At 38.9% G+C, this 13,313-nt stretch overlaps 2 protein-coding genes across 2 annotated transcripts in view; one reads left to right on the forward strand and one right to left on the reverse strand.

The window, feature by feature from the left end:
• Window positions 1-13,313, forward strand: part of LOC147846065 (uncharacterized) — a 700,063-nt gene that overhangs the window by 186,928 nt on the left and 499,822 nt on the right. The gene's annotated exons all lie outside the window — the stretch shown is intronic.
• soul5 (heme-binding protein soul5) lies at window positions 988-10,320 on the reverse strand. The gene is made up of 8 exons (XM_087245236.1): window positions 10,274-10,320; window positions 10,098-10,157; window positions 9,542-9,626; window positions 9,335-9,455; window positions 4,829-4,968; window positions 1,692-1,855; window positions 1,511-1,606; window positions 988-1,434 (listed from the first exon to the last, which is right to left on the reverse strand). Coding segments are annotated over exons 1-7 (651 nt in total). The 5' UTR covers window positions 10,276-10,320; the 3' UTR covers window positions 988-1,434; window positions 1,511-1,527.

A 13,313-nucleotide genomic window follows, 5' to 3' on the forward strand; every position in this document is an offset into this window, starting at 1 on the left:
TTTGTACCTAAAAGGTACCTATTAATACCTCAAGAGTGTTCCTCTTAAAATGTTTAGGTACAAATATAAGCTTTTGAGGTAGCAATATAGACCCTTGTTGGTGCTTTCACATCTGTAGTTTGGTTAATTTGGTCCGGACCAAGGGCAATAAATGATACATTGTTGCATTTTCAGGCGTCTTTGGGTCGTTTTCACATCACAGTGACCACACTGCTGGCTATGGTCTGAACCAGTTGAAAATAACCAAAATGCAGTCATGTGACAAAATCTACATCACTCATTGGTCAGATGTTGTTGAATACAGTTCTTAAACTGCTTAGCAATTGGTCAGAATTTATGTGCGAAAGTAAACTCCCGCAAGTAAACAAACCGGCAGACACAAAATGTCGCTTTTTACTCTGGAGGGACGACTGCACTGACTGATTGTATCCCTGCTTTAGACAAGCTATACATTGAGAATGAAGCGCGGTCGCGGCTGGAAAACACTGTTTTAATGCATCGCACGTCACTTCAGGAGGTGAATTAGTTTAGCTAAACTGCAACATGGTCATCTTGCGGAAATATTATCAACGATTTGTTGATTACCAAAGATGTTGGTAAAGCACTTTTAACAAATATTTTTCCTCCATATCCTATAATGCACAGCGCATCAGCCTTTAGTTCCAATCGTATTCTCACCAAAAACCAACCGCTCCAGGGTTCGTTTGAAAACTTTTTTTTTTACGCTTTTTTGGTCGGTTTTTGGTGTGCACTCGAGTACGATTTCTGCATTCAAACCTGCCCAAACAAACAATACCAAGAGGGAAAACGAACTCTAGTGCGATTACACCAAACTAAATAAGGCAGGTGTTAAAGCAAGTACACACGTGTATCTTTTGAAAAGGTACCACCCCAGTGACAGCTCTTGTACCTTTATTTTCAATGAGTGTAATATACACACAAATCTAAATTAAACACGACACTTATATAATGTAATAATTACAATAATTATACAAGTGTTAACAGTTGTTTTTTATTTTTTTTATATATAACACATGCTTACAAACAGAATGCCATGACTTGTTGTTTGACATTTTATTTGATCTATATTTGACCTAAAGTGAATGAAAATTCTGTAATTGTTCCTCTGTTGAACCCAAAATAAGATACTTTGAAGAATGTTGGAAATTCATTGACTTCTTTAGTATTTATTTTGCTAATGGCTTTCCAACATTCTTTAAAATATCTTTAGATTTTGAAGCACTTGTATTTTTTTTAGTTTTAGTTAATGCTATGCACATTTTTTTGGTGTACCCGTTAAAATTGTAAGTATTTATGGTGTAAAATCCAGTTAATGCTGAATAAAATAACACACATTTTAAAAATGTATAAAAAGAGGAAGGTTAGTTTTCAGGGACTGTAGTGTAGGGTAATGCACTGCTGTTCTTTGTAGCTCTGAAACACAAGTGAATCTCTATTAGACATTAAACACAGTTCTTCAATTGTTTCGTTAATCAGAATTCTTATTTACCTCTCAAATACTTGAAGTTATTCACTCTTAGGACACACAGGCTCACCCTTCACAATAAACCACACTTCATTGTGCCTGTTCGTAATCTTCATTGGGCTGAAACACGCACAGAAGAACAGATTAAACATCAGATTTAAAGGGAAATTGGGGAACAGAACTGACTGAAAGCTCACGCACACACCTGTTATAGCCCACATTATAGTGGTAGTCTGTCTCATATGTAGCCTGTGCATTGTCCAGCGCTGTCTTCAGACTCTGAGTCTGATATTTGGACACGAGTGAAAACATCCAGCCACCGAAGCTTTTGACGTACACCTTCATATCTGGACTGTCTGTGAAGTATACCTGCAAATAAATTCAATTCTGTATCATTAGATACTATATACAAAATAAAGTTCAGTCCTTTAGGCAAGACATTTAGGGCCCTATCATACACCTGGCGCAAGGCGCATCACAAATGTTATTTGCTAGTTTCAGCTTGACGCAAGTGTCGTTTTGCTGTTTTGCACCACGTTGTTTAAATAGCAAATGCATTTGCGCTCATATTTGCGCCCATAGGCGTTCTGGTCTAAAAAGGAAGGCGTTCTCAGGCGCATTGCTGGTGCGTTGCTATTTTGAGAAACTGACCAAAACAAACCCGGTCTAAACTCCAGCGCAGAGTTGCTCCTCGCTTACACACTCCTTAATACACACAAGATGTAGAGCAATATGCAAATATCTTTACATATGAAAAAATTAAAATATGAAGGATATATACAGTATATAATAAGAATATATATATATATATATATATATATATATATATATATATATATATATATATATATATATATATATATATAAATATAAAAGATTAAAATATTACAAAACATATTATTTTCTAGTCAACATAAATATGAAAAATCACTGCTTTTATGTCTTCTTCATCTCGGGAGGCTTTTTCAGTTCATTCATAACAATTTGCTTTTGTATAATGTTATAATTATTAGCAGTATTATTTAATATATCCATATTAATATTTGTTTTATTAAAAACAAGCTTAGATTTGCCCACCTGCAGGTTTTAGACCATATGGGGCACAGCATGTTTTAGGATATAACTCAGGTTTTTGGGCACACTTCATTATTATTGTTCATTTATTCGTTTGCTGGAAATTAGAACTGAATTTAGAAATAGTTTTGAAACAAATATTTCCGCTTAACAAACGAAATTAATTATTTATAGGCTAATGGATGTCTGTGCGTACAAGAAGTTTACCTATCCATTTCTGTTAAAAAAAACTGTTAACTGTTTGCTAGTGAAATGCTCAGTTTTTGCACTTACACTTACTTTACGTCATGTATATAGCAAATGTGCTTATGGCGCAATGCAGCTGACTCTTAAAGGGAATGGGAGATGAGACTCTGATTGGTTTATTTTGAAAACACCTCTATAAGCTCAACCCTTTTAGACCATGAGCCACGGTGCAAAGCGGATTTTCCCGTCCTTTAATTAGCAAAAATTCGTTCTGACACGCCCTGAAAGTGTTTGCGCCTTGTGTTTTGCGCTCTGCGCATGGACCGTCAAGATAGAGCCCTCAGTCTTTTATTCATTCTCAGAGTTCTTGATGTCAACAAATCAATCTTCACTTTCACATATCAGGAATTATATATGTACTATAGTAACAATGACAGTTTTTGTTACCTTAAATATAAAGGCGTTAGAATGTTGGTATCACTTTATTTTGATGGTGCCTTTAGCAGGTTTTGGTGAATTTAAGTAACATTGCCTCTACATGCCAAGTAATTCTCATTAGATTATAAGTAGACTGGTTAGGGTTAGTGCAAGTTGACATGTAACTTGTAAAGTGTCTTATAGGAGCAGTATCAGCAGATATTAAGCAGACTAGGGTTGGGCGATGTCGACCAATTTGGCATTGTACGATGTCTAATGCCGAGTTCAGACTGCATGATTTTCAAAGTAGTCGTGTCACAGATGTTTTCACACTGCATGACTATCTGGGCTTGCGTTTCGTCGCTGCTTTGTTTACACTGCAAGATGGATCGGCGACAGGGGCTTTCACATTGCATGACTTTCTATAGGGAGAATCGCCGACAACTTCGTCCAAACTACGTCTCTCAGCCAAAAACACGTAGTATGTCTTTTGTTATTAACTACATAATGAGAAAGAAGCCTTTAATGGGGTAGAACATGTACATGTTTGCTCACCTGGGTTTAAAGGGAATTAGCCATTTCTCCTCAACGTTGATAATAAACTAATTTCTTTCTGTATGAAACGTCAAACAGACACGGTTGCTACTGAGTCCTGTCAAACCTCCACTAGTTTTCCTCCATTTCGTGGATCCAAATAAACCGAAAAAGAGCGCTTTTAACTTCTCCCCCAGCCTCCCGCTGGCCTGCAGCAGGTATACACACACGCGCACACACACAAGTGAAAGCTGCTCTCTCATTGGCTGTAGGCGATCGCTGATGTTATTTTCAGATTTAAATCGCCGACAGCTCCAGATATTAAGCACGCCAAATATCTCGCAGGCATTGGTGACTCATCGGCGATTCAATCAGATCGCGTCTTTGAAAGTTCATACTGTGTGATTGTCACTCATGTGCACGAGCAGCGATTTGCCTGTGATTTCAGGCATTTGTCTGCAATTTCTCAAAACCTGTCGGCGAGCCAAAATCGGGGCTAAAATCACGCAGTCTGAACTAGGCATAACGTGAAACATCACAATGGATGATGACCTTGTCATCATAGGCGGAGGTGAATTAATTATTTATGAATAATTAATTTAATCATAACAAATTAATTAAGCCTACCGTATCAACTACCTGACCCGCATGTTCTTTGTTTTACCCTTAACCAATTCATAAATACAAATTACCACGTCAACCACTTTTTCTGTGGGAGGTTGGTCGGTAAAAAAGGTGCACAACCAACAGTATCTGAAGTCTTCACTAAAATTACTAAGTACAAGTGTGAGTCATTAGAGACAAGATTAATTAAATATCACCTTTAACAACTATAGTGAGATCCAGCGGTACATCCTTGATAAAATGTCCGACATGCACTGCTCTCTGGAGCTCAGACGAGCGCCTGACAGTGTGTGTGTGTGTGGTCACGTGATGTGCGTTTTCAGTGTTTTGGTGTGGACAAAGAGCTTTTCAGAAACGTTGGGTGAAACGCTAGTGTGGAACATGGATCGTTTTCATTCTAAACGACGTTTTAAAACTAAAGCGCACTAGTGTAAAGTGGGCCTAAATAGAAGTCAAAAGCATTAGTTTGCCATTAACACTACAGAGAGGGTTTGGAGAATGACTTACAGATGGATCAGTTGGTCTGGGTGGTTTGCTCTGGTAGTTGGAGGGCAGGAGGAAGCTGAGCACATACACTGACGACTGCCACATGTTCGAGCTCCCGTTGACTTTTATGGTGACTGGCCCGGTCATGTCAATCTTTGCACCTAGAAAAAACAAGGGTATATAGTGAGTTTACTAAATCTGAATTTAGTAATTTAGTGAATCTCGTTTGACTGCAAAAAACATAAAGGGTCACACTCAGGGCCAGAGCAAGCTAAACTGCCGCTCTAGGCAAAGGACGGTCGCGCCGCCCTCAACCCTAAAGTAAAAGCACAGGGTATTATACCTCACTAGACGCGAATATAACTGAGGGCGCGGGTGGTGAGGGTAGTGTCGCGGACGTCGCCTTCTCTATTCGGCCGCCCTACGCGAATATAGGGCGCGGGTGGTGAGGGTAGTGTCGGGGACGCCGCCCTCTCTATTCTGCTGCCCTACGTAGATATAGGGTCGCGGGTGGTGAGGGTAGTGACAGGGACGCCGCCCTCTCTATTTTGCCGCCCTACGCGGAAATAGGGCGCGGGTGGTGAGGGTAGTGACGGGGACGCTGCCCTCTCTATTTTGCCGCCCTACGCGGAAATAAGGCGCGGGTGGTGAGGGTAGTGACGGGGACGCCGCCCTCTCTATTTTGCCGCCCTACGCGGAAATAGGGCGCGGGTGGTGAGGGTAGTGTCGGGGACGCCGCCCTCTCTATTCTGCTGCCCTACGCAGATATAGGGTCGCGGGTGGTGAGGGTAGTGACAGGGACGCCGCCCTCTCTATTTTGCCGCCCTACGCGGAAATAGGGCGCGGGTGGTGAGGGTAGTGACGGGGACGCCGCCCTCTCTATTTTGCCGCCCTACGCGGAAATAGGGCGCGGGTGGTGAGGGTAGTGTCGGGGACGCCGCCCTCTTTATTCTGCCGCCCTAGGCTAACGCCTAGGTCGCCTCTATGGACACGCCGGCCCTGATCACACTTTATTTTGATGGTCTGTTTGTTGAATTTAAGTAAGTGCAGTTTAAGTGCATCTATGCTAACTAATTCTTATTAGATTATAAGTAGACTTTTAGGTTAGGGTTAGTGTAAATTGACATGTACTTGCAAAGTTTCTTATAGTCAGTTAAATGCCTGTTGAAGAAGCAGTATCAGCAGATATTAAGCATTAATACTAATACTCAAATGGACCATCAAAATAAAGTGATACCAAATAAAGTGTGCATGTCTTACATACGCATGCTGTTTTGACAAAAAAAAATTCCTATCAAATGCACTGCACGGTGACGCTGGTATATGTGTTTAAAGTGAAGTGTACGGTTTTAAATCTTTACATGCGTATACTGTATGTGCATGTCATAAATGCACATTTAAAAGTCCCCATTAAAGCAAAACTTGCAATAACTATATTTTTTTAGCATGCAGTGCTAGTGACAACCCCTGTGCAATGTTTAAATTGAATACCCTTTCGTTATGTTTAGGATGAAACATCCACCAAATTAAACTGCTGTAAAAATGCATCAGATCTTCTTTTTTTTCACATTTCTTTGCATAAATCAATCAACGTCAGTCCTGATCAAATCTACTATGTTTAGAAAATTAGAGGATTTTAACTCTTTAATTGCTAAGTTCACAAATGATGTCACTGATTTAGTAAAAGAAACACACATGAAGTATTTTAATATAAAAAGTAACTGTGGACTGGATTTTATCACACTCTTGTACATGTGAATGATTAGTAACAGCATTGGCTTTGATACATTGTTAGATTTTATTTTTTTCTCCCTAATTTACTGTTGGTGCCTGTTTTTGCCCCATTGACTTCTACTATAACCGCATTTGATGGTGCATAAATACACAGACTTTGTTTTTGTTTACTCCATGTAGTTCTGAAAACGTTTTTTTTTTTTTGCTCAGGCCTATCCAAAGGGCTAATGGTGCCAATTAATGATCAACAGTAAAAATTGCTAATTTGACCTCTTCCAGCAGGGAAAACCACTAACAATCAAAAGTGCAGGATTATATGGTGTCATGGTTTTGCAATCAAAAAACGTTGTTATAATGGAAGTCAACGACGCAAAAACTGCCACCAACAGTAAATTAGGGAGAAATAAATTAAAATTGATCAAAACATATGCATTCAAGGCAACATTGTTTCACATGTCCAAGACTTTGATAAAAAGAAAAGGAATCCAGTCCACAATTACTTTTTATATTGAAAATACACCATTTTCCCCTGGTTTCACAAACAAATTTTAAGGCTAGTCAAGATTAAATTGAATGTTTGAGCTGTCTCAACTCTAAATAACTTGCGATGAGATGTCTTTAAATAAGTCAATGTAATTTTTTTGTCTCCAGGTACACACTAGTATTATTTTTCTAAGGCCATTTTTACAAATCTGTTTTGAATAGCCTAATTTAACCAAGGCCTAGTCTTGGCTTAATCTAAGCCCTGTTTGTGAAACTGGGCCTTTGTGTTTTTTTTTCACCAAGTCAGTGACATTATTTGTGAACTTGACAATTAAAGAGTTAAAATCCTGTAATTTAGTAATGTTGATCAGGACTGAGGTTTATTAACAGATTAATGCAAGAAAAAAATCTGATGCATTTTGACAGCAGTTTAATTCAGTGGATGTTTTCATCCCGAACATAAAGGGTAGTACATTTGCTCATCGTGTATCGTTTTTTTTTTTTTAATTCAAACCATTTTCTCAAAATATGTGTCAAAATAAGATTTGTCACACATCATTCTGCTAGCTGAAACACAGAGAAAGTAATGGCCAAATTAAGACTTAAATCACCTCAAAGTGGATGAAAACATCCCCAACAGCACAAAACAAGTGTTAAGGTGGAAAAAGTGAATCCACTGAAATGTAACGAGGACAGTGTCAGTACGAGTCCAGACATTTTCCAATCACGTCCTCTCTCTTTCCTTTAATTTCTAACTTTATATAACATCCTACTACTGTCCCATCTTACTAAAGGCAAAACAAATCTGATGATTTCCATTTCATGACTTGGGTGAAATCTGCTTAGCCATGCCCCTCCAACCATTTGTTTACTGCCAGTAAAAGTTGAGAGGAGGAGTTAAAATAAATAAATGAATCACCCTGCAAGCTTTAATCAAAGAGCTGGTAGATTATTACTCCTCAGATCAATGTTTTGTGTCAAATTGTTTAGTTAAGAGTTAAAAAGTAGAGTTATGATGTACATCCATCCACTTGGTATTGCAGAATACAACTGGGCTTTATTCTGAAATAAACAATGGACTGGATGTAAAGTACATCACGCCTTACTTAAAGGGCACCTATTTTACCCCTTTTTAAAGATTTAAGATGCGTATTTTGTGTCTCCAGAATGTGTCTGTAAAGTTTCAGCTCAAAACACCCATCGGATTATTTGTTATTAATTTTAGAATATTGGGATTTTCTGCTCTGAACACAATGTAGCTGTGTTTGTGGCCTGTGCCTTTAATTCTAGTGTTCCCCACCCACTGTTCCCACATGCCTGTTAGAGTGTGCCTCAATCTCTGCCTCAGCTGCGTCAGATAAACAGCACAGTGACAGACTTGAAAGAACCAGATCTCACATAACATTTGTGAGAAATACTACAAATAGAACTTTCCCAATGATTATTTGATGTATTTGTTGGGGAGTTAATTCAAGCCTTTCTGCAACGATGAGCCGCACACAATATCGTTACAAAGTTCATGCAAGCACAGTGGACACACACAGTAGTGCACACCTTTAACTTTGCACTGTTTTTGCATGGCAAATTTGACAGCATACTAATTAAAATCTACTGCTGTATGGATATCTGTTATATTAATGTATAAAATAATCCTGATTTGACGTCCTCAAACCAGGATTGAAGCATCTTCTTTTATAATTGTACTGACATGCAGCTGTGGTGTTAATGTAAAGATAGTAAAATCGCTGTAATTACAAACATGCACTGTTTTAATAAAGTTTTAAACTTGTAAAACTCATTCTTGATCACATTTGATGATGATTGATGATCACAGAGAGCTGAACAGATCTTTTAATGCCAGTTGCTTTGTGCATGTCCTGTGTAATATGATTATACATGTTACTATTAGACAAGTTAACACGCGGCTGTCAATCAATTTGGTGGAAACCGCACTTCTACATCACATTATGGTGGGCCTCAAAATGGGAGGGATTTGGATCCTGTCTTTATATCATTTCAATATAACTGTGAACACATTATACCTACTGACAGTTCTGTCCAAACAGCTTACAAAAGATTATTTTCTTCATAGGTGCCCCTTAATAATCGCCAGTACAATCTCAACAGCAATAATCAACAATAGTGTTGTAATATTGCAGCATATTCCGGTGATTGTTTCTGTTTTTAATATGTAAAACTAACAGTTTGATCTTATTAGAACAGTTCATTAGTTCACTGGTTTTCAGAAACTCCTTAGAGAGACACTTGCCCCCCACAATAGGCAAAAATCTGACCCCCGTGCAAACTCACCAGCCTCGTTTTCTCCGGTGATGTACTTAAAAAGTTTCCTGAATGCTCTTGAAACCGCAATTTCCATGACATAAGATTCAGCTTCTGTGGTCACCCACTTGGCAGCATCATAGTGGCGTACCTGCAGGAGCACATTTCTCATTACCATCACCCCTCTGTGTTTGACCTCATCATTTCATTTCTATTTATTCTTCTTGATTCTTGTACCTCATAATCACTTCCCGCACAAACCAAGTCAAACAGCAAGCACTCTTTCGTCTCGGAGCAGTAACTGGATTCACTAGTGGAGTCTCTGAGAAATGCAAATACATCACATTTAACGTCACATACATGTAGTGCAGGGGTGTCCGATCTCAGTCCTGGAGGGCCGGTGTCCTGCAGATTTTATCTCTAACTTGCTTCAACACACCAGCAAGGATGTTTCTAGAAAGCCTAGTAAGAGCTTGATTAGCAAGCCCACGTGTGTCTGATTGGAGCTGGAACTAAACTTTGCAGGACAACAGCTCTCCAGGACCGAGCTTGGACATGCCTGATGTAGTGTTTCCCAGTTCCTAAAGGCACACCAACAGAACACATTTTCAACCTCTTCCTAATTAAACAGACCTGAATAAGTTCATCAGAAGATTAGAAAAGACTCCAAAACATGATATTAATGAGTCAGATAAGAGAGAAATGTAAAATATGTACTGCTGGTGTGCCTCCAGGAACAGGGTTTGGTGTAGACAAACATGGAGCAAAGTTAAAAAAAAAAAAAGAATCTCACCCAATTCTTCCATCTACAGTCACTGCAATGAGCAGCACGATCACCCCTGTCAAGCCAATCCTTAAAAACATGAAAGCAGAAAGAATAAACTCACATCTAGGATACTCCAGCTTGTTTAAAGTGCTTTAAATGGTGTTTTTGCAGCAGTGCAGGAAAGTAAAAGCTTCTGTACTCACATGTTGCAGAATTTTGTAGCTTCAGGCTGAGCAGAGAGGAAACGTGTGCATGTGTGCCTGCAGGCTGATACTTATACTGTACATGCAATGTTATGAAATCTGCTCCCGCCTCCAAAACACACCCCAGCTCTGCTGTCATGTAAGCACGTTAAGTAAGAGTTTTCTAACCACTAGGGGCAATATTTCTTTCTTTCTTTTTTTTCTTTCTTTTTAAATCCCTGTTGTATATGTAGTTTTGTAACAAAAGAAAAAATCACTTTTTATTTGTATATTTAATGTCAAATGAAGTAAAAAACATAATTTTTATTGGTAAAAAGGGTTTTATTAAGGTTATAACAACTTCGGGAACCAAACTGGATACTTAAAAGCTATGAAAATATTAAGAGATCACTTTAAAATTATTTGTTCAATCAGTCAGTTACTGTAAATCTACAAAATGTATTACTGTAGCTGTGGGTTTGACTTTAATTTTAATGTTTATATATATACAGTGTTTAGGTACACCATACCCATATCGTGTTGGACCCCTTTTTGCCTTCAGAACTGGCTTAATCCTTTGTGGCATAGGTTAAACAAGGTACTGGAAATATTCCTCAGAGATTTTGGTCCATATTGACATGATAGCATCAAGCAGTCTCTGCAGATTTATCGGCTGATGCGAATCTCCTGTTCCACCACATCTTAAGGTGCTCTATTGGATTGAGATCTGGTGACTGTGAAGGCCATCTGAGTACAGTGAACTCAATGTCATGTTCGTGAAACCAGTCTGAGATGATTCACGCTTCATCACATGGTGAACGAGTGGTTATTTGAGTAACTGTCGCCTTTCTATCAGCTGAAACCAGTCTGGCCATTCTCCTCTGGCATCAAGGCATTTGCGCCCACAGATCTGCCGCTCACTGGATATTTTCTCTTTTTCAGAACATTCACTGTAAACCCTAGTGATGGTTGTGCGTGAAAATCCCAGTAGATCAGCAGTTTCTGAAATACTCAGACCAGCCCGTCTGGCGCCAACAGCCATGCCACATTCAAAGTAATTTACATCACCTTACTTCCCCATTCTGATGCTGGTTCTGAACAGCAGCAGATCATCTTGACCATATCTACATGCCTAAATGCATTGAGTTGCTGCAATGTGATTGGCTGATTAGAAATTTGCATTAACAGACAGGTGTACCTAATAAAGTGGCCGGTGAGTGTATATGTATGTACAAATATTTGTGTATATATTAGTCAGAATATCTAATGTTTAATTTGTGTGATGATCTTGTTCATTTATAAAATGTTAATGTGTTGTGTAAGATATAATTGATATGGCTAGCATTTCTTTGAAATATATTAAAGCATTCACAAGCTTTTGACTACAGACTGACCACAGCATTGTTGATAGCTGAACTTGACGGTCATCCAGATGTTTAAGTAGGCTAAATGTCAACATTCCTTAACTTCTTGGAGCGGACGAGGGATATTTTTTCAGGTGGAAAATCTTTACTCCTTTTCTACAAAGATTATAGCCTAAATACAGTTATAGAAATTAAATGTAGTCCCTTTTGCTTTTGAGTTGTATTATTTTATTGACCACAATGATTGATTCTAAATTAAAAACCTAGTCCGTGTATGTGGCCCAAAATAATACTGCAATCAAGATTTATATGAGGAAATAGTTACGAAAACATGTTCATTCAGACATCAGACAAAGGCCTTGATGCTATCTTAGATCTATTCTTTTGGGCTTTGTGATGATTTAAAAGGTGTTGGGTGTTGCCTGGTTTCTTGTTTCATCAATTGTACAGAATTATACTATTAGGTACATTTCCTGCTATTAACAAACTATTCATTTAAGACTTTTAGCTCAATAAAGAACTAATTTGCTGCTTATTGATAATCAGCAACGTAATAATTGGGTTTAGGTAGTGGGTCAGTTAATCACAAAAGACCATATACACTCACCAGCCACTTTATTAGGTACACCTTATTAGTACCAGGTTGGACCCCCTTTTGCCTTCAGAACTGCTGTAATCCATCAAGGCACAGATTAAACAAGGTACTGGAAATATTCCTCAGAGATTTGGGTCCATATTGACATAATAGCATCACACAGTTGCTGCAGATTTGTCGGCTGCACATCCATGATTTGAACCTACCAACCCACCACATCCCAAAGGTGCTTTATTAGATTGAGATTGGTGACTGTGGAGGCCATTTGAGTACAGTGAACTCAATGTCATGTTCAAGAAACCAGTCTGAGATGATTCATGCTGTAAGAAATGGTGCGTTTTGCTGCTAGAAGTAGCCATCAGAAGATGGGTACACTGTGGGCGTTGACACAATGCTCAATTGGTACTAATGGGCCCAAAGTGTGTCAAGAAAATATCCCCCACATCATTACACCACCATGATACAAGGGAGGATGCCTTTCATGTTGTTGACACTAAATTCTGACCCAATCATCCGAATGTCGCAGCAGAAATCCCAACTCATCAGATCAGGCAACGTTTTTCCAATCTTCTATTGTCCAGTTTTGGTGAGCCTGTGAGAATTGTAGCCTCAGTTTCCTGTTCTTAGCTGACAGGAGTGGCACCCAGTGTGGTCCTCTGCTGCTGTAGCCCATCCTCTTCAAGGTTGGATGTGTTGTGCATTCAGAGATGCTCTTCTGCAGACCTCGGTTGTAACAAGTGGATATTTGAGTTACTGTTTCCTTTCTATCAACAAGGCATTAGTACCCACAAATCTGCCACTCACTGGATATTATCTCTGTTTCAAACCATTCTCTGTAAACCCTAGTGATGGTTGTGGATAAAAATCCCAGTAGATCAGCAGTTTCTTAAATACTCAGACCAGCCCGTCTGGTACCAACAACCATGCCACATTCAAAGTCACTTAAATCACTTTTCTTACCCATTCTGATGCTGGTTTGTACTGCAGCAGATCGTCTTGACCATGTCTACATGCGTAAATGCATTGAGTTGCTGCAATGTGATTGGCTGATTAGAAATTTGCGTTAACGGGAAGTTGGACGGGTGCACCTAATAAAGTGGCC

This window comes from Danio rerio, chromosome 3, assembly GCF_052040795.2.
Source record: "Danio rerio strain M-AB ecotype USA chromosome 3, GRCz13ab, whole genome shotgun sequence".
In the NCBI taxonomy this organism is placed as follows: Eukaryota; Metazoa; Chordata; class Actinopteri; order Cypriniformes; family Danionidae; genus Danio; species Danio rerio.

Excerpts from the sequence above, each read along its gene's own strand:
- soul5 (XM_087245236.1), bottom strand. Across the intron at positions 4,969-9,334 it reads CACCGGAGAAAACGAGGCTG|GTGCAAAGATTGACATGACC; the intron begins GTGAGTTTGCAC and ends TGTTTTTTCTAG. Across the intron at positions 1,607-1,691 it reads TATAATGTGGGCTATAACAG|CCCAATGAAGATTACGAACA; the intron begins GTGTGTGCGTGA and ends TGCGTGTTTCAG.